We start from the raw sequence: 22,787 nt of genomic DNA on the forward strand, positions 1-22,787 counted from the left end.
CCAAAAACATTTTAGCAACTGTAAAGCAACGCCCTGGCAACCATCATGAACATTGAAGCATCATGGCAGTGGTTCTGCATGGCATCCATGTTCTGTGTAGAAATTGAGTTTTTTGGTTGTCTCTGAATCGAAGCAAGTTGTGTATTTTTGATATTAAAACAAACTCTCATCTTCTTCCTTCTCCTCAAACCCTCTCGTCTCCACAAACTCTCCTCAAACTCTCTCCTTTCATCTTCTGAAACGTTCTGCTGTCATCTCTACAAACTCTTTTCTACTCTTACTTCATATTCTTAAAATCTCTCCTTTCATCTCAACGAACTCTCAATTCATCTCTGTAACCTCTTCTCATCTCTCCTCATCACCTCAAACCCGTCTCATCTCCACAAACTCTGACCTCCTTAAACCCGCTCCTTTCATTTGCGCTCATCTCCTCCAACTTGATCTTCTCCAACTTTCTCTTATAATCTCCTCAAACTTTTTCCTCCCCTCAATTTTTGTCTCTACTCGCATTCACTCCAAATCTTCCCTGTGTTTGCATCTCCTCAAACTCTTTCCTCTGTTCTGACCTCCCTATTCTCACCTCAAACTCTTTCCACAAACTCTCTAATCCCTTTAAACTCCTTTCTTTTACCTCCTCAAAACGTTCTCCTTAAACCTTCTGCCCTGTTCTTATCACCTCACACTCTCTCCTTTCATCGCCTCAAACTCTCTTCTTAAACTCTCTGTTCTGTTTTCATCCTCTCATCTCCTTGAATTCTCTCCTCTCCCAGATGCGAGGTGTGCTGTACCCCCGTCCTACCGACACCAGCCCTCCTTCGTTGCTGCTCCCTCCTACGAGCAACCCGACTGGAACCCTCGTCTGTGTGTGATGTCTGGACATCAGCTCTACATGTTGGACCAGGAGGAGGTACTGGCAACCAAACAAACAAAGATAAACAAATATAAACAAAATCCACTCAAACGTTAAGCACTGTGAAGGTAGAACTATGTGAAGGTAGTACTAAAATATCAATAACGCCTAGGCTCTTTAATTTGGCAGTTTTATTGCCCTCTATACTGAGCAACATAATATTTGTTGCCAGATTTCTCAAAAATCCCACACCCCATTTTTAGCTTAAACATCCCCACCCCATCATTAGTTTAAATTATGGTTAAATCTATAAATCTGTTTTGTAGTTGTGTCTTGTGAAAGGACACTTTATGGCGTTTATCGGGCATAACGACATTATTGAAGATCGGTGTGTCCTTAATTGTTGGAAATCTGTCAGTGTCGTTCCAGTAGTTTCGGACACATGAACTGAGCAGTAAAGCAGATAGTGATCCAGACGTCATTGAGAGGGTCATTAATCAGACACACAGTCTAATTGCAGCCGTCCTGTCGTGTGTTCCAATAAGGCCACACTTTGAATAGATCTGATTCAGTCGTCTGTCACTTCTGAAGACGGCCACTATGAAATATTCATGCCTGTCACTCATCTCCTGCGGGGGACAGTTGCTGCCCCGTTGATGTGTGTCACGGTCTTCATTCAGGTCCTGTAGTGAAAGACAGCCGCCTCCTCCACACATACACTCGCACAGTGTGGATCTGCAGAAGGGCGGGCTTTTCTCTGAAGAGTTTGCGAGATGTGTTAGACTCAATGCTGTAAATTATTTTTTATTAATAAATGTATGCTGCCCTCGGTTAACAGCAGAACGGAGGACATGACTCATTATAAATGAATCATTTTACAGAAGTGCTTTACTTGCAATAAATGTGTTTTTGTCTATGTTTTCTTAAGCTTTGAATATTGAATCGTGTTGAGACATCTGTCAATGCTTTAGATAACAATAATTGAATCGGATTATTCATCAGAGCTTTCATCTTTCTGCAATTAATTTTAATCAACTGGTAATTTGGGAGTTTCAAAACAACCGAAACGTGTCCTAATATCTTCGGCCTTTAATAGTATGTTTATTGCAAATCAAACTTTTTTTAAGATTGCAGTTTACAAAATTGTGCTTGTGCAATATTGTTGGATAGTAACTTGTAATGCTGCAAATGTACCTAAATTTCTTAGCTCGGTGGGTTCTATTTCAGTAACTTTGCTATTTTTTTTTTAAACAATTTTTTAATACATTTTTAACGTATGTCTTACCTTCTACTTGCAATACAGATACGTCTTTAAATGATTCATTTGATGATTCATGACTATGACACTTATACACCTTAACGTTTTAAATCTTCATATATTATATGTTTCTTAATTGTTTATAAATAGATATACATATTAAATATTTCATACAGATACACTTTTTAAATATTTTAATGCCGTATTTGTCACTGTAGCTGCTGTAACTCTCTCTCTAAAAATGCAGCCTGGTTGCAGTTTTTGGTAAGATCTTTAAATTATAATAAAAGTGTACAGAAAGTAACTTTCAAAATACTGTCCTCAATTCTCTTCTACTGCCTCTCCTAAAATAAAATGACACTTATATATTGTTATTTAACAATATCATTCTTATTTTAAATGTGGCGAAAATTTCCAAATACAGTATTACAGCTAATTTGAGTTTTTCCAAGATGCAAAGAAAATTAAAATGACATTTTAAATGTTAATTTTTATATCTATTGGTATACATGAATGACAGATATACTGAAGTGGCTTGTTGCTATGTTCTGAAACAGCCTTTAGAGGGAGGGAGAGAGTCGTGATTTGATTTTCTCACATGCCCTTAGATTCTAATTGATGTGCGATGACAACGGCCCACGTCCGACATCGCACACGCTCTGTGCACCAGAGCTCTGATGAATGGTCCTTGTGTGGATCCGTGCCACCGTGATCCCTGTTACATAAATAAGCCCAGAGCAAGTTTCTCTAGCTGTGAGTGTGCAGCAGCCACTTTTGTATTTGACCCAGGAATCAGGCTATTCTATGTCCGGTCTCATAGCCTTCAGTATGTGTTTTTTTAATAGATGTCAAAATAAATAAATGAATATGTCTGAAGACAGCCATCAGAGAAGGCTGTGCTTGCAGCTGACAGTGTGACAGTGCATAACAAATGTTTTCCATTAGCGTTTTTCTTACACTGATGAGAAAGAAATAGGTTATGTAATGGATTCATAGGATAGATTATGACCAAAATTATGAAATGCTTGACGCAGCTTTCATTGCTGTGTTGATATATTTCCTATTAAAACAGGAAGTTGGGTAGGGATGTGTTTTTTATTTGTTACACCCCAGAGCTTTCTCATAGTTTAGGAGATTGGATGGAGTTCTCAGTTGTTTTTGGTTTTAGTAGTATGTCCTAGATGTTTATCCCTAAAATATTTATTTAAATGGATTCACATGAAACAATTGTTAAAATACATGAATATGGAGGTATAAGATAAATGTACTGTAGATTGTAGGGGTAACATAAATTTCATTAGAAATTCTCGAGTTTATATTGAGATCTTTAATAATATTAACCCTTGGTTGTAGACTTGACAAATCTGAGCTCAGTTTGTGACATTGTTGAGATCTCTAATTTAATTCTAAGGGAGACGTTTGTGAGATTTCTGCCTCTTTTTCTTAGGATAAATATCTGAGACACAGGAAACTTAAGCAAAAATCGCAGTTTGCTCTCCATTTCATCTCATTGATGTCTGTGAGAAATAATTGAGACATTGAAGAGATCTCGTATGTTATTTTCCTTCCTTTTGGGATAGTGGACCTTAGTCTCTACATGCTATTGTTAGTGTGTATGAACTAGAGTAATATTCTCATTCTTCGCCGCATTTCATTAGACATTAATTTTAGAAACTGTTGAAGTCTGACCTCAAGGCACAAACAAAGGTCAAGGAATGTGTTTCATTCTGTTGTTTACCACTTTAAAAACATGCGTCTGATGACAGCATAAAGTTTATATACTAGACACGATTTTGGCCTTTTTTGCAAGTTTTTGCCCTCATGTCATTCAACACCATATGACTTTCTTTCTTCTGCAGAACACAAAAGAAGAGATGTTGGTAAACAAATAAAACTGGCCCCCATTGAATTTTATGGTATGGGCACAAAACCACTGTGACATTTCTCAAAATATCTTCCATTGTGTGTACACAGAAGAAACTGTAACATACAGATCTGAAAGACACTAGGGTGAATAACTGATGACAGAATTTTTATTTTGGTGTAAACTGTCACTTTAAGTGTATGTTGAGGTTAACAGGTAGCTGTCAGTTGTTATTTTATTGTTCAGGAATGCATCTTCGTGCTAAGAAAGTTGAACATTCATCTATCTCTATCTTTTAAATGCCAGATTTGACGGATTTCGACAGTATTTTTAATTTGTAATTCAGTGATTGCACAAGTAAAACAGGAGATAATATATCTCCACTTCAGCATTTGTTGGATCAGTATATAATCCTAAGCGCCATGTCTCCCGTGTGCACATCACCCTGTGTCATTTATTACGAGAGCAGCCGTAACGTGACAGTGATGCGATGTTGATACAAGCAGACACATCTCATCACTCTTCTCTTTAGCAGCGGTGTTCTGCCGTGAAGCCGGGGCGGCAGGGATTCGCCAGGCGGATTCAGGATAGAGCAGAATGCAAGGAGAACCGGGGTCGTTCGGTCTTTCAGCAGGGGGCTGTCAGACAGGGCTGTGATCTATTAGCTTCCTATTAGGACAGAACTTGATTCACACCTGCTGCTCTCCTCCATTCCTCCATCACCTGCCCTCTCGTACAGCTGGACCGGTTGAGACTGCACTGACATTTGGAGTAGCCCCCTACAGTGCCACTTGGATGAGTTTGCCAAGTACCAGCCCACCCCTTACCTAAACCAGATTTGGGGGCGTAAACGCAGGGCGTGTCCTTGGATTGGTTTAGCAGGTGTATCATTTTCAAGAGAAGACTGTTAAGAGTTCCCAGACTTTTTTATCCAGGACCCACCTACACATTTTTCTTTTATAGTAGCTTATCAATAGATTTTATTGTGTTGATTTTTTTTTAGTTACATTTTTTTGCTTTTTTCATGTTTTTGTCAATTAATTATTACAATTTTATATTTTCTTATTTATATTTATTTTGTTTCAATTTAGTTGTAGTTCAGTTATTATATATTTTCACTTAACTTAATTTCACTTTATTGCCAAGGAAACATTACAAGTTTAAAAAGAAATAGTTTTATTAGATTTATTTATTTGAGTTTAACTATCATTTTTTCGCTCGAAATATTTTTAAACTAATATTGCATATATATATATATATATATACATTTTAAATATATATTTTATTTAGTTTTAGCTATGTTACTATATTGCTTAGAGCATTTCAAATTTTCATGGAATTTTAGTTTTTAAATATTATTAAGGCCTATATTTTATTTGATTTAGTTTAAGTATCATTTTTACTATAAATTAGATTTTACTAATATTTATATATATATATATATATATATATATATATTATATATATATAAATCTTTAAATATATTTTAGCTAAATGATTTATTTATTTTCGCTTAAACCTTATACAGTAACATTTTCCATGCTCGTTTAGTTTATTAAGGCCCATATTTTGTAAGATTTAGTTTCACAATTTTGTTTACTATAATTATTTTCGCACTAATGTTTATTTAATTTAGGCCTAAATATCTAAATATATTTAAGATGTATATTTTTTTTAACATTTAACATACTTCTTTCAAGCAATACATTTTATTAATATATATCATTACAACACCTCATGTTACATACTTTTTATTTCACAATACTATGGCTTTTATACATGCACCAATGGCTCATCTGTAGAGCAGTCAATGAGAGTCTATTCTCCATCAGGAAAGGAATCAGTGATCCGTGGCAGGTCCATCTTCACCTGGTCTCAGTCCCTCTGCATTTTTTCACGTTTACTCTTCTGTGATCTGTGCCAGATAACATTGAACCAAGTAATTGCTGCCAAGGCAACACAGTCGCTCAGGTGCAGAACCCAGCTGAACTCATTCTGCAGACTGTCACTCACCTGTGCCCTGCACTTCCTCATCCACACAGGAGCTCTCATGTAGGTCTCATGGCTTCAGTTTCATGACGCTGTCATAATAGCAACAGGCTGTGTTTCCACCTGCTTGAATACGTTTAGTGCAGACTACATTGAAATGAGCAGATGTGATAGGCTACTACAGGCTGTTTATGTAAATTGCTGTAAAGAAAAATCACAAATGGAATGACTTATTATCTCTGGTGTATGAAGCAGTGAAGTTCAAACGAAAGTGAATGGGACTTTTCAAACTGTAGTCTTTAACTTTCACCTCTAATTCAACATCTCATGCAGGTTACTTTACCTACGGTACTGATCTATACATAAAAATTGGAATTTGATTAAAGTTAAATGACGTCAACCTAATATGTTGTACTTGACTTATAAATCATTATGAGACATTTATCCTTTTGATTGGGTGTGTTTTATGTCTATGCTCAAAAACTGATTTTATTCTTAATTTTAACCAAAAGTTACAGATTGCAGTTTTAAACATGAAGTATGTGATAACTGCGGCTGCCCCAGTAGTGGCATAAAATGAAATTGCAAAAATAATGTTTTCAAATACTTTTTTAAGATTCCCATCTGGTATTAGGCCATACGAATACCCAGCCCCAAGCTAAATTATGTTAACAGCACCACAAGGATTCATAAGTTTTACACAAATATAATACCGATCCAAACTATCTCAGCAGCTCAACTTTTTCTGTATTTGATCAAGTATCTCGTTTCTTTTTTTGTTTCCTTCAAGGTGTTTTAGGAGCAACCCCTGATGCACTGTGCTTGAATGTGACAGCAAATTTGAGTTACACAACCCCCTCTCCTTGTTGGCAAGCACCAATGCATGATACAATCTTACAGTAACAGAAAATTCTTTGATTTTACTGTAAGCTTAATCCTTTTATTGAACTCCTGTCAAAACTCATTCTGAAGCCGATGCATCACGTTCACACGATGCAAACATACAACTTGTTAACACTGCACTGACTGTATTGTTAAAAATAAGTCTGCGCTGCCTGTAGGCCACGTGCTGGATAATCGTTCCCATAAAAGGCCAAGTTGATAAACAAGCACAGATCTCGCGCACTTTCCTAAAGGATTTATCGCATGTTATGTATTTTTTATGAAGAGATCCTTCCTGTAATTTCATTGCGGCCCGTGATAGATCAATTTTAGGAGTCGTGCATCTAAGCATTTAAAGATAATATTTTGCTTCACTCTATCCTAACAGAATACGCCCCCATGGGTGTATCTTAATGTAGACATCCTTCATCTTTAAATCTATCAAGACAAACTGCGCCAATGCACCATCAGGCAGGGCTCACATCATTATCTCGCAGTCAGCTGAGCGTGCCGCTGTCATTCCCTTTAGACGTCCTCCTTTAATAAATCTGCATTCTCGTCTGAGTTTAAAATGCTGAGCTGTGCACTTAAAAAGGAGAGAGCGTCCTGTGATGCAGCGGGGTCACGTGACCACCGTAGTGGCACTGTCACCCCTAAATTCAGGTGATGGGAAGCGGTTTAGCTGTTCCCCGTAGGGCTCCTGTTCTGATCCTCTCTGGCCCTGCTCATTTATCACCGCAGACTGAAGGTAATCGCCTTCTTCACAGCCGTGCTCTCAAAGCCCCGATCTTATCTCCCTGCTGATAGTGCTGGGAACACAGGAGAGACGCCCACGTCGCTAAACGGCCCTTGTGCCGAAGTGTTAGCGCCAGAGGGGGCGCTGTTGATAAGAGTTCTCAGTTAGAAATAATCTCTCGTGAGACGCAGACCCATACAGAGGTTTAAATTAACACATTACGCTCAGCAGTTTGCAATTATTTTCTTCCCCAAATGCAAGCTCTTGCTTTATTATTTCAAGGGGTTTATCCCCAACGGGGCCTGACATTTTAAAGGAATAGTTCACCCCAAAATGTAAATTGTGTAATTATTTTTTACCCTCATGTGGTTCCAGACCCGTAGGACTTTACTCTATAAAACATCTATAGTTGAGCACTTTTCCATCTATAAAACCCACAATTTCAGGTTTTCCCGAGACTATTTTGGCAGCCAAAAGAATTCACGATTACAATAATATTGCAATCATTACTTAAGTTTTTTTTAAATAAATATACTAGCAGACAAATTAAAGTTTTTTTTGTTTATTTTGTGTGTATTATTATTATAGTTTTTTTGTCAATATTCTGTTATACTGTATTTAAAGGCATGCTCAAAAATTCAAGATTCAAATCAGTGTAGGATAGTGAGGAGATGATAACAAAGAGTTCACAGAGCTCCACGTGTGTGACTCGCCTGTGTGTATTGACCCTACGCCATGCACTGACCTTCTATCTCTGCTCCCTGCAGGTTCACCCTTTGTTGATGCGCGAGCGGCGTTCCGAGTCGCAGAGGAACAAGCTGCTGCGACGGACGGTCAGCGTGCCCGTGGAGGGGAGGCCCCATCCTGAGATGGGTAAGTGAGAGAGTTTCACAGACGCTGCCCTACGTCCACTGGGTCCGATGCGTTCGCATCTCTAACAGTCTGCCTGCCCGTTGCATAGCAGTACATGTGACTTGTTGAACCCCGTGGCCCACTGCTGATCATCAGAGACTTGCAGTTTCCGTGACAACGAATACGGATTCACACGATTCCGAGAAGGCCTGCCCACAGCTGTTGCCCATGATGTAATCAGCATCTAGATGAATGTTGTGTGTTTGCTTTGAGTGACTTTTGAATGGGTTTGATGTCATGTGAATGACATTTTTAGCTCAGATTTGATGACAAGGCGGTCGGGGAGGTTTTGTTTCAATGAAGCATGGATTCTCTGAACGGTGACCTATTTTGAAGTGGCTTTGTCACTTAGTTTGCATTATCAGGTTGAACTTTGTTCAGTTTCAAGCCATAATAAGCTCTCTGACTGTCTAATGTCTACATAGGAATATGCTTTTATGGGAAGACATCCAAGGCAACATGATGACATCAATTTCAATCTTTTAATTAAAAAGTAATCTAATTATAATAATCTAACTATAAATATTTTTGTATTTTGTGTATATACAGTATGTGTGTGTTTGTGTGTGTGTGTGTATAAACATGTATATATACATTTATATACAGATCATACATACAAACATACATGCACGTGTGTGCTTGCGTGTGTGTGCGTGTGTCTCAATTCCTACAACCAAACCTTTTTATTTTTTATTTATCAATATGCATCACAGTAAAGTTTGCCACACCCACTTATTCACATAGTATACCATGGTTTACGAAAATGGCACAATAATGTGCCGTTATATTTTACATGTCATCATACCACCTAATGTTTAAATCATCCAAATCTGCATGTAATCAATAGGCCTTTTCATGACTAATATTATTATATATATTATGTTTATATAATATTGCATAATATTTATTATTACTTTCCCTGAAGTTCCTCTCCTAGCTTTGACACTTCAGAGCTTGTGAGATTTTCTGTGAATGTAACATTCTTTTAGAGTTGCAGTCTGTTTATTTTTTGTTTTGCCTCGGGCGTAGGAATTAATTGAGGACTAAGCAATAAACAAGCTCTTAAAGCTTTAGTTTCATTTTGGCAGTTAATTGCAATCTGCATTTGCAAACAAATCATCTCCATTATTTCTGGAGATGCACTTGTAACTGTAACAAGCTTTTCATTGTAGGAGAATTTGTGCTATTAAATCTTTAAGTAAAAATGTACTTAACTGCATCACAATATTTTGCTGAAATTTGCGCGGCGCTTTTAGTTTATATAAACAGACAATAGTAGCACAATTCATTCGGGCCTCTGTGACGCCGCAAGTTAAAATAGAAGTGACTGAAAATGACAGAAAAACATATACACCCGTTTTTAACCAAAAAACGGCTGTTCTTTACAAATGAATTATGTGACTTATGAAGAATTATAGGCATGCTCGTTTAACATGTGACATATGTTTGCAGTTCACTGGTGTTTTTTTTTTAAAGAAAAAATGTCTGCTTTATTATCATTTTTCCACTTATGTGAAAAAAAAATTGTTGGTTAAAACGGGTGAATAAATATCTTTGTTTGGTTGAGCTATTCCTTTAATACTTAATACTGTTAATATTTCCAGCTGATGAACTGTCACACCACATATAATAAGAAACTAAAATCTAACTTGACAATATCCAGCACCGTCTGTTATTAAGAGAATAGTTTTGGGCTAAATCATTTTGATATGGCAAGATGTACAGTCATGTGAGAAAATGTGTCACATTAATGAATAAGATTCCCCTTCTTTGGGATGGCAGAGCATATTGCTCTCAGCTAACTAACAGCGTGTGACTGGGCAAAGATTTTGAGGCGAGGCATTAGTTCGTGTATTATGCAGATGTCTTTATCAGAGCAAATTAAAGGAAAAAGCTCTTAAAGGAACAGTTTCCACCGATACGAAAATTGTATGTTTTATCCGTCTTGTTGTTTTAATCCTGTATGCATTTTTTGTGGATCACAAATAGCACTTTTAGAACAATCTTTGACAATGATGGTTAACGTGACTGTGTCTTTTAGGTTCAGGATAATTATGTGCCAGTTTAATGAAAACGCTAGCAGAATTTACATTTAGTCATTTAGCTGACGCTTTTATCCAAAGCGACTTACAAAGAGTTCGAATTTAAATAATTTTATCACATTATTCTCTTACATTTTTACATTATTTCTCTTAGTTGTAATTTTCTCTTTATCATGAAAATGTGTTAAGCTGCATTCCGTAACTTTAACCTCTATATGTAGACATCTTATCATTACATGGGTTAAAATGACATCAAACTGACATTATCAGTGAATTATAAATTCAATTTACCACTTGAATTGGGGTAAGGTTAGCGTTTATTAAGACTTTTTATGTACTTACTTAAAGTGATAATGAATCTTCTGTCATTATTAACTCACTCTCTTGTCATGTCAAACCTTTATGACTTTAGATCTTTCGCATAAAACAAAAGAAGATATATCAGAAGAGAGTTGGTAAGCAAACAGCACTGGCCCCCATTCACTTCTATTGTTTGGACACAAAACTAATGCAAGTGAATGAGGGCCAGTTAACAACATTCTTCAAAATATCTCCTTTTGTGATCTGCGGAAGAAAAAAATTGACAATTGACAAAAGGGTGAGTAAAGATTTTTTGTTGGGTGAACCATCACTTTATTTTGAATGATAAGAGTAACAGATTGCAGCTTTGATATTTAGAAGTCTTTGTTGGGTTGTTTCAAGAGTAACATCCTAACAAGTTCACCCTGTGCTTAGTTTCTTATCATATTGCCCCCGTTTCTTTATGCTGAGCTCACGGCCATAATCTTACAAGTGATGATGTTAGTTTTTGCGAGTCCTGGCTATACTTTAAGTAATTCCACATTTGCAATTTCTTGTCAGAAATGTCTACACTTACATTTGTACAAATTCTCTGGGTTATTATCTCTCTCTCTTCGTCTTTCCAAAAAAACGTTTTATTTTTCAATATTGTCTTCAATGGAAATGTATTTGTTGCAAGAGATTATAGTTTTGTCTGTTGCTCTTTCTGTTCCTCAAACACGTGTAACAATACATGAATTATTGATTCATAACATGGGCAGTTTGTCTTCCAGAAAAATCATGTTGTATCTTTTGCAGTGCATTGTGGGAAATCTTGTGCACATTGTAGATTGGCTGAAAGCAATCCACTTAGACAAAAAGGTGGATGGAAGTGATTTGTTAAACGACCAACCGCAAGTTTTTGACAGTATGTGGGATTTTGGGTTGGGTAAACCTGAAATCAGTTTACACCAGCACATAACTGAAAAATGTGGGCAAACTTTGTGGTCAGATTCGCTGTTTGTGTGAAACTAATGAGTGCCATCTGTTTTACAAACTAAGCTCGGCAAACAAAGCAGAACATACAGTTTCACTTTGTAATTCCCTACTAACCGTCTCAAACAAAGCTCTTGAACAGCTTTCAAAGATATATAGTGACCCTGTAAAACCCAAGCGACTTCTTGGCAAAGCTCATTATAGCAGCCTGGTATAATTTGTGAACACAACTTTCCCAGCGTGTCCTATCAAATCGTGTTATAATATGCGTCGCACGTTTTGTGGGCAGTCCAAGGGTGTGCCGTCTGAAGCAGGAGAGCCAGGTGAAGATGGATCTACTGCCCTTTTGCACGTCCTGACCTTCCTTTCCCTGGCACCATGAGAACTCCGGACCTCCTCTCTGCACGCTTTCCCTTGTTCATGTTCAACCCATTGACCACTGTCCATTTTTAAACTAAATGTTGTTCCGTATACCTGCTTCTCCTTTCAACACAATTTCTGCTATAAACACAGTTTTGAAGATTTCAAAGGCACAATAAATTGATTATACGAGCTGAAATGATTCCAGACATCTGCGCACCCCTCCGAGGCAGTGGTCACGCAAGGCCACGCAATTCATTTCCAATTGTGTTGTTTTTACTGCTTTGCTCGGACGCTATTGCATCATGTGTGCGGTCATGTGTATGTGCAGCATGGGTGTTATGGTGCCAGCATCTCCAGGGGTCAAAATGTAGCGTGTTAGGATCACCGTGTGGAATTATAACCGTCCTGACTTTGGTAAGGTGATGGTAAGGTTTGTAGATGAGCGCCGTGATCGCACACAATGATGGGGCTAAATAATGGTGGTTATTATAAGCATAGATAGATTCAGATTTATTGACACATTTTTTTTTTAAATCACATAACTGTCTTTGAGAATGTGATGTTTACTTTCTTTAAAATGGTCTGGTCATCTTTTATTTATATTACAGTTACCCCAAGAAAGTTTCTGTCAATGCAGAGCTTTTCCAAATCATGAGTATGCACCTCTGTTAGGATGGTGCCTTAAGAGCTGTCTATGTATGCACTTGAAGTATTGAAAGGGTAAGGACGTACACTAGTCTAAAAAGTCTAAAAGCACTTTAGATGTTACAACATTTCATGTAATCCACCACACTTACACTCCACCACACTTTAAAGATATTTTCTAGAAAACAAGGTAAATATGCTTAGGAAGAATGACAGATTTGGCAGTGTTGCTGTGCTAACGCCAGTAATGAGACCAGTCTCTTATTGCTTATTTTGAATCTCAAAAGTAAAGTTTCATTTAAATTGAAGACAGAACTTATATCAGATGAGAATCAGCACCTCCAAATCTGAGGCCATGGTTCTCAGTCGGAAAAGGGTGGCTTGCCCACGTCAGGTGGGTGGAGAGTCCCTGCCTCAAGTGGAGGAGTTCAAGTATCTGGGGGTCTTTTTCACGAGTGAGGGAAGGATGGAACGGGAGATTGGCAGATGGAACGGTGCAGCTTCTGCAGTAATGCGGTCGCTGTACCGGTCTGTCGTGGTGAAAGAGCTGAGCTGCAAGGCGAAGCTCTCATTTACCGGTCAATCTACGTTCCTACTCTCACCTATGGTCATGAGCTTTGGGTCATGACCGAAAGGACGAGATCCCGGATACAGGCGGCCGAAATGAGCTTTCTCCGCAGGGTGGCTGGGCGATCCCTTAGAGATAGGGTGAGAAGCTCAGTCACTCGGGAGGAGCTCAGAGTAGATCCGCTGCTCCTCCACATCGAGAGGGGCCAGCTGAGTTGGCTCGGGCATCTTTTCCGGATGCCCCCTGGACGTCTTCCCTGAAGGTGTTCTGGGCATGTCCCACCGGGAGGAGACCCCGGGGAAGACCTAGGACACGCTGGAGGGACTATGTCTCCCGGCTGGCCTGGGAACGCCTCCGTGTCCCCCCGGAAGAGCTGGAGGAAGTGTCTAGGGAGAGGGAATTCTGGGCATCCCTGCTTAGACTGCTGCCCCCGCGACCCGGCCCCGGATAAGCGGGAGAAAATGGATGGATGGATGGATGGACAGAACTTATAGGAAAATGATTAAGTAGTAATTAAATCTACAGAAAGTTATTGGCAAACCTGCTGCGAAACAACAGCATTTGTGTATATCTGACTCTTTTTTTTTCCGTGGAACACAAAAGAAGGTTTGGTTTTGTGTCTATACAATAGAAGTCAATGAGGGTCTGTGTTTTTTTGTTACCAACATTCTTCAAAATATCTTCTTTTGTGTTCTGCTGAAGAATGAAAGTAATAGAGGTTTAGAATGATATGAGGATGAGTAAAGAACGAAAACATTTTCATTTTTGGTTAAGACTTTGGTTTGGTGTTGTTGTGCTGACAAGCAAAGCGTCCATTTTGCCTTAAAATGCTACCCACATAGGCAAGTGATTCGATTTTGAAAATGAGTCCTTGTTTTTGAAGTACGTTATGCTGATGTACTCAGCATGTGGTCTTTTATGAAACCTAGAAACCGAGAAACATTTTGCTCTTTGATCCGTACATTATGATTTTGAACGTTTCTACACACAGTATAATCAAAGTCAAATCAAAAATAATGTACGTAAAGATTATTTTTTTTGTAGTTTTGAAAATTTTAATTATTTCGATTTCATTCTTTTAATGCAATAACATTCATCCACTGACTGCTCTTCCTCTGTTGTTATTGTTGTTTTTATTGCCACCCTTGCAAGCATCTGTCTTTCAATTAGAAAACAATATGCCGAGGCTGAAACAAAGCAATATTTCCTCTCCTTTCTTGAGGCCAGAAGCCATTGTGTTCAAAGTCAATAGAGATGAATGACAACACTTTCATATGTGTTTGGTAGATCGTTTTATCCAAAGTGACAGTGCAGTATACATTTTATCAGTATACATTTTATCAGTATGTGTTGTGTTTGTATTTTCTAGGAAACTGATAAGATGGCCCAGATGAAAGATTTATTGCTCATAAGTTGCTGGTTCAAAGCTTTGGAGACTCTGTTTTGTGTCATTCTCATGTTTCTTCAAAAATTACTAAGGAGATAAAACAGATGCAATTGAGATGTTTTTTGACATAAAGAACTGTGTATCAATGTCGAAAGCATAGATCAGATTATTTGGTTTTGGGAAGTTTTGACTTGAAACATTAGTCAATTGTTTTAAAACAAAAGTCGTCCCTTTTGTAACTTCTTTATTCATTCACCTTCATGTTCCAAACCGTGTATGATTTGCTTTCTTTTGCAGGACATATTACAGAATATCTGAGTTGTGCTATTTCACATAGCAAAATGCATGATCTTATAAGTATAGTTGAATAGCGTAAAAAAAAAAAACATTCTAGTAGTAAGGTCTAATAAAGGCACTAATTGGCTCATTAAGTGTTATTTGAGCAACTGCTCCATTATCACACAGGACACAAATGCCGTTATTACGGGGTTAAATGGTTAAATATTATATTCATCTTTTTCATTTGTATATTCTTTTGTAGTTAATTTACTTGACCCACAAAATTGACTTTTGACATAATTTAAATTTCTTTCGGTTTATTTTTACTCCTCCATTGATATATTTTTCTCATTTAACATTTTCATTTGCACATTAGTAGATGCTTTTGTCCAAAGCGACTTACAGTGCATTCACTCATACATTTTATCAGTGTGTGTCTATCCTAGAAATCGAACGCACAACCTTTGCATTGCTAAAGTGATGTTTACCCCAAAATAAAAATTCTGTCATCATTACCTCTTGTCATTTAAAACCTGTACGACCTTCTAAAAAAAAAATGCAGGTGTGGGGAATGAAACACTGAAGGATGGCCAAATGAGGAAGGAGAGGGCAGGAACAGAGACAAGACCGGAGAGAGCATAAGGAAAGCCAAATGGGCCAAAATGCCTCTCTCCACATAAAACAAGGGATCCTGCCATGATCATGCCACAAGATCAAGAAAGACATGACATGATGAGACAGAATCATGACAAATGTTGATAACTGGCCCCCATTCACTGGTTTTGTGTAAAATAGAAGTGAATAGATGCCAGTGCTGTTCGTTTACCAACTTTCTTCAAAATATCTTCTTTTGTAGGTTAGGTAGATTTGAAGGGTGAGTAAATGATGACAACATTTTAAATTTTTGCTTTAACCATCACTATAACAAAACAATCTACCAGTTGAGCTATAGAAACATTGTAATCGTTATCCTTTTTTCGGTAAGATTTAAAGATCACTTCACAAGATGTAAACACTGCTCCGGAAGCACTTCCGGTTTCATTTTTATTTAATTTATTTGTAAATCTCTCAGAAAGATATTCGTTAAGGGTTTTTGATTAGGTTATAAATGTTTTGTTGCATTTTGTTCAAACGTTTGTGCAGTGTTAAAAACTGAAACAACGTTGAAACTTCTGGAACAGCATTGGATCACTATAGATTTTTTTTTAAGTGGTCTTTACACGGATTGACTGTACAAAGAACCATTTTTGGTTTATCTTATTAACTGAAGACCAGTTTTACAAAAATTGTTAAAGTTTCTTTATGGAACCATTTAGACAAAAAGGATCTTCTAGGTTTCGTGAAGCACCTTTATTTTTAAGAGTGCACTGTAGGTAGAAATTTTGTAGGTAGATAGAAGATAGGAAGTTAGCGCCGTACACGAGTGCATAGTATTCCAATGATGTAGTCTCTCCAGCTGCTTTCCTCCATCAATGTAGACTACAGCCATTACTGCTGTAAATGATGATGTGCTCGCAGCACTGCGGCCCTGCTGGTGCACATCCTTTCGGGGAGAATGTGGAGGGGCTGTCGGGGTACAGCAGATTTCTGCTTTCTTCAGAATCACTGTGCAAACGGCTGCGCGAGAATCGCTCTTACAACTCCACTGCGGGTGTCGAGTGTCATGCCAAAACAGATTAATGTTTGTGGATGCGGGTGACAGCAGCAGTGCAGTCACATGTGTGTTTATTCAGTCAGTTGTGGTATTTGCATTATTGCGCTCGTTTTGTTTTGTGCTTTTCGGTATGGAAAAACGGAGTGTAAAGACAATATGTATACGTATGCACGTGTGGCACTGCCAGTTTACACCGTGTTGGCGCAGGGCCTAGCCAGGTGGCATTGGGCGCACTTCAAGCGCGTCCTCATTTCTGTATCATTCCTCTTGCTCACACCGATGCCAGTTTTCCGCTGGTCTGTTTATCCTGCATTATCTCGTCTTTAATAAACCCTGCTACCTGCTTGACACCTTTATTCTCAAAGTCCCGATAAAATAAAAAATGACAATTCATATTTTTTCCTGAAATATTGCAGCGTTTATATAGCTTACCAATGTGGGTAATTTTCTTTTTTAAATTCATGTACCCTCCTAATCTTCAGCTAAAATCTGAAATTGCACTTCCGCCCTGAAATGACTATCACCATGACGTAAATTAGACAGCTTGGGCGGAGCATCCGTTAACTCCTCCCCTTCAACTGTCAGTCTGATGCCAGTTTCATTTTAAAATGCAACAGCTGTTTTTATGCATCCAATCAATTCGCAGTGAAAAACTTAAGCCACACCCCCTCATTTTCTCCTTTGAAATTATTTTTCACTCGGAAATGTGTCAATATGGAAGTAAAAACCATCACAGCTTCCTTTCATGGGACTTTTAATATTAAGGTCAGCGTGAAATCGTTTGACCCGATTTATTTTTTTATTGCACATTCCCAGTCTTACTGTGCAAAATTCACTGCTGCACAGTTTTCTGAAATAAAATATGATTTAGAATTTCACACTGACTTTAAAGAGACCACTATATCAGTAACCTGCCTGGACCACACAGCGTCTTGACACCTGTCAATTCTACTCGTCTCAAGTCGGTTGTCAGTTCTGTCATTTCCTGCTGGCAAAATGTTACGGAGAGCTTAAAGACGTGCTTTTAATGCCTGTCATCTTTAATTCAGTTTTGCTTGCAATAAATTTTTGTTTTTATATCACGTTTCACGATTTGCAAGCTTTACTGAAGACACATTTTAGATATTCATTATTGCTGTGTCTCTCATAAACCGATTTGAAACGACAGTCACAGTCGTAGGCATAAACGCAAAGAAGTGTGTGCAAATGCCCTCTTCTCGTGGTTTAGAAAAAGGTCAAGATCTGGTTCCTCATTGGTCAGACACCCGTGCAGATATTCGTTTCGGTCTCTGTAAGCATCCAGTTCTTTCTCTTTCTCTCTATCATTAGAGAGCTCAACTCCAGACCTAGAATGCGTGAGCATCGAAGCGGCACAAAATCGCAATAATAAAGCCATGTGTATGATGAGTTTAGTCGTATGATCGTCCCTTTGGCATTTTGCGTAGCTTGTTTGCTTGGCTTCAAAATGAGCAGCAAACACGGTGATGTCAGATTAGCGGGAACAAAGAGCTTGTTACATAATCCAGTGCAGTGTACCTTTTACAGAGAGAGAGAGATTACATTAGTGTTGCGACCGTGACAGGGTGGTTTGATTTATGAATACTGATGTGGTTTCCATATGATGAACAGTGTGCGGGGGTTAAAATCTGTCTGTACATTTCGCTTCACAGTCGAAGGAACCAGAAAAGCTAACTCATTTCAAAAACTCATAGGAAAGGAAATCAGTATTAGTTGTTTCACTTAGACAGAACTGAGAGTGTTTTCTCACGTGTCTCTTGTACAATACGTTTAGAGTTTAAGAGGGTATCTCAAAGTCTCAAACGTTGCCCTGATTTGCCTGCATATCAAAGATTTCTGGGGCATCCGAGAAATATTTATCTCAAAGGAATTCTTCCTGAATCACTCAAAATATCTTCTTTTGTGTTCAACAGAACAAAATACAAAATGTTTTTCGCCACTATATAGTCAATGGTGCCCCAGAAATGTCAGTTGCTGACATTTTTCCAAATATATTTAACCGAATAGAGAAATTTATAGAGGCGTTGAACAATCTGAATGTGAGTAATTAATGACAGAATACTTATTTTGGGGTGAACGTTCCCTTCAAGAATATTGTATATTGACAGTTATCTTAACTAATCAACCTCTGCTGATGAAGTTTATAAGAAACATCTAAGTGGAAATTGGTACAAAAGCAAAATGTTGAAGAAAATGCATGAAGTCTGCTTAGCTAGGATAGAACAACCACTGAGTAATCCAGTGTTCCTCCGGGTGTGATTGTTCACTTTACACACAGCGCTGGTGTACAGAAGTGTGTGTTTGGCTGATGTGTGTTAGTCTTGCCTGGCTGCTGTTTGGTGTTGATCCCAGTAGGTGGTAAAACTGGGGGTGGTGGGCGGAACGTTTATCCATGAACTGTAGTGATGTTGAATTCTGCTCTTAAATGCACTGCTGGTAATGCGAATTCGTACAAATCGTATGAAATGACCTTAAATCACCGCCAGTTATATGCATCACATTCTAGCATTACACTCTCTAGACTTTACAAAGTCTTAAAGGTGATGTATTTATTTTCTGATGTTTTATTTGTGCACAAACCCAGAGAAAAACGTTATTGCTCAGAGGTTGCTTGATCATAGCTCAGGAGATTTGATGGAGTCAATTGCGTTTAAAGCAGAGATAACAGATGTCTTATGGCAGTAATCTTGAGTACCTATAGAGTAGTACTGCATACTTTTTTATCCTCAAATAGTGTTAAATTTGATCAGATTAAACTGTACGATTATTTCCGAAAACAGACAACCTCCTGAAGGCGTGCAGGCACACAATACATCATCGCATTATCCCTCCTTATTACAAGGCTCATTTCAATGCTTGATTCTGATTGGCCAATCGCGACATTCCGTGGGTTGTTCTTTTCAAATAACAACCCCTCAAAACTAATAACACCCTGTAACCTTGATGCTGCAAATCATTTTGAGAAGGGCAGTTTAATATTACACAAAAATTAATTATAAATCTGTCTTTTGATAACATACATGACATTATATTTACAAATTGTTAAACTAATTTGCCTGTTCGCAATGTTTAAATGTTGTTTCTTACTCTAAAACCGAAAGTAAACTGCTTTACCCCGCGGAAGGTCTGCATTCGGTGAAAATTAGCTCATAAAATATTTCAAATACACATTTTATGTCCAGTTTTTTTCTCATGTGGCAAGTGGCCGTGTAATAAGAGGGATAATGTAAAATATATGGATCTTATCACGATATAAGCCCCGACAGTACATTACAGTACTTGCATAACTAGGGTAGAGGCCGCCGGTGTCCTGTCCCGCCATAGATCCCCGCCAGCTCTCCAGCCGGCATTCCAGCCAGTATCCAGTCCAATCCGGTGCAGCTGGCATTAAGTCCGGTACAGTCGGCAATCCAGTCCAGTGCAGCCGGCCATTCCAGTCCGGTGCAGCCGGCCGTTTCAGTCTGGCATCCCTAGTTTTTACCTTGTTTGGACTACCCCCCTGGACTCTTGTGATCCCCCCCCTTGGACTCTTGTGTTCCCTTCCCTCAGACTCTTGTGCTCCCCCCCTTGGACTCTTGTTACCCCCCAATTTTTTATGGTTATTGTTTTATCATTTTTCCCTGTTTTTTGGTCAGAGTCACAGTCTGTCTTGTCTTGTTTGTACCTTGAGGAGTGTCAGGTTGCCGCTCCTTAAGGAGGGGCTTCTGTCATGATTCTGCTGCATCATGTCATGTTTCTCTTGGCCTAGTAGCGGGATCATGACAGGACCCCATGTTTTATGTGGAGAGAGGCATGTTTTATGTGTCTGCACCTGGGTCTTCTGTCCATGTCTCATCGCACAAAAATTTCAGAATTAATAAAATCCAGACATTTGACCCAGGTTTACTTACCGCATTCGGTTCGTGTCCGCCATCTTATAGAGCTGGGACCGATCCATCTCTCAGTTTCAGAAGATCTCCAAATCCAGCGTTACATAACATTCATCACCCAAATGGAGTGAACAATCAAACACAGCTGAATTTCTGCGAAGCACTTTGGTGAGAGTGCTCTTTCTCCTGCTCTCGCTGGTTGACGCGTGGTCATGCTTTTTTTAGTGAGAATTGCCCAGTAAGGGACTAAAAAAAGTTGTTACGTAAAGGAATTTCATGTTTGAAAATAACTTTCCAAATGTTTACGAATATTAACAAGAATCAACACAGAAATACTGCCTTATATGCCCAACTCGTTTTTTTACATGTTCACCATGTTAAGCATGAGAAGCCAGCGCATTTAGCATAGTAAAGAAGTCAGAATGCATGAAACACTGTTGACCCCCCTAAGTGTCAACTAAGTGTTAGACATTTCTCTTAAAATTGCTAAGAAAAACTAAAAACAGAAATAAATTAGATTTGTTAAATCACATGAAGAGTATGGAGGTGTGAAATTACTGTATTGTAGAGGTCAAATAATCTGGATTTGTGTAAATGTGATGAGAAATATTTGAGTTCATATTGAGATCTTTAATTATACTGACTTATTGATTGTAGACAAATCAGAGCTCAGTTCGAAACATTGTTGAGATCTCTCCAAAATAATCTGAGAAGCAGGTGGTAGCAGAAAAAGTTCATTTGTTTTACATTTAATCTCATTGATGTCTAAGAGAAATAATTCAGATCTTAAAGACATCTCATCTCTACTTTCAAATGTTTTGTTCGTGTGGTAATGACTCTAAGACTATTCTCATTGCAATCTTACAGAAACATTAGACGGACTAAAGAGAACCGAATCGTCTTTTCTGTGGGCTGTTCCTTCAAGAAAGGAAGCATCTCAGATGGGAGTAATTGTATACTAATGAACAGCCGGGCAAATTGAGGGAGCTGAAAGAAAACGCAAAGGAGACATTTGTACAGTGAGCTTAGGCTAAGATCGCTGATGGTAACCATGGAAATAATTACAGAGCAGACAGACTGCAAGAGAGAGAGAGTAAGAATGAAAGAGAGAGAGAGAGAGAGAGAGAGAGAGAGAGAGAGAGAGAAAAGGAATTCAGAAGAATGCAATGGATTTCTGTTGAACCTTGGATCCTGAAACTGCTTTCTAAATTCTAATAAAAACTCAGAAACTGGCTTCGATCATGTATGGTCTCTTTTAATTAAATGTATGTGAGGTCAACTCTTAAATGAGATGTACACATTATCAGTGTCCAGAGGTCCGGATCAATCGTGGCCTTCTTGAGGCGTGTGTCCAATCATCAGAAGGTGTGATGTGTGCACCAGGTGTCCGGCTCGACCTCTCTTCAATGGTTTTGCTTGAATACTCGCAGTCTCAGGCTTGTGGTCGCCATAGAAACGTGTGTCTTTATAACACTCTGATAATTTACACAGAGAGTGCTTCGTCTAAAAGGTCTGTTCTTGATTGAATCCCTTATTAAGCCTCATTTTAATGCCATGTGTGTGTGATATGTTAAAGACGTCAGAAGTCGATGTGGGAGTTTTGTGAGTTTTAGTTTATATCTGTTGAGGTCATGTACTGTATATGCTGTATGTACTCCTAAAACAAATTGTGTGGCTACTGTGTACTATCACTTTTCATCGCAGGCAATAAACTGGTGAGCAAACTCTTCAATTTATCTAGAGACGAGAACATCACAGAGAAACAATTGTGGGCTTTTTGTTAATAAGCAATCAGCTAGCAACACCTTATCAACCTCCGGGCAATGCTATGACAAACACGTAGCAAAGTCCTGGAAACCACCCTACCCACAACCCCTTGGCATCATTATGGAAACACGTGAGCTCTTTTGGCTTTAGTTAGCAAGCAACACCATATCGATCTCCAGGCAATGCTATAGCAACCGTATAGCAACATCCTGGCAACCACCCTACCCACAACCACCTAGCAACAACTTATCAACGTCAAGGCAATGCTACAGCAACTATATAGCAACGTCCTGACAACCACCCCACCTACAACACTCTAGTATCAAAATGAACAGTTTTTCATGGACACACGTGGACTCATTTGGCTTTAATTAGTGAGCAACCACCCAGCAACACCATATCAACCTCCAGGCAATGCTATAGCAACCG

The 22,787-nt window shown here is 38.5% G+C and overlaps 1 protein-coding gene across 1 annotated transcript in view; it reads left to right on the top strand.

Moving 5' to 3' along the window:
* The window catches only part of syngap1b (synaptic Ras GTPase activating protein 1b), a 97,479-nt gene that overhangs the window by 22,498 nt on the left and 52,194 nt on the right, over positions 1-22,787 (top strand). Inside the window, exons 3-4 of the mRNA XM_056761736.1 lie at positions 771-907; positions 8,347-8,452. Coding sequence (XP_056617714.1) covers positions 771-907; positions 8,347-8,452 — 243 coding nt within the window. The remainder of the gene's footprint in view (positions 1-770; positions 908-8,346; positions 8,453-22,787) is intronic.

The sequence above is a fragment of the Triplophysa dalaica genome, chromosome 12, assembly GCF_015846415.1.
Source record: "Triplophysa dalaica isolate WHDGS20190420 chromosome 12, ASM1584641v1, whole genome shotgun sequence".
In the NCBI taxonomy this organism is placed as follows: domain Eukaryota; kingdom Metazoa; phylum Chordata; class Actinopteri; order Cypriniformes; family Nemacheilidae; genus Triplophysa; species Triplophysa dalaica.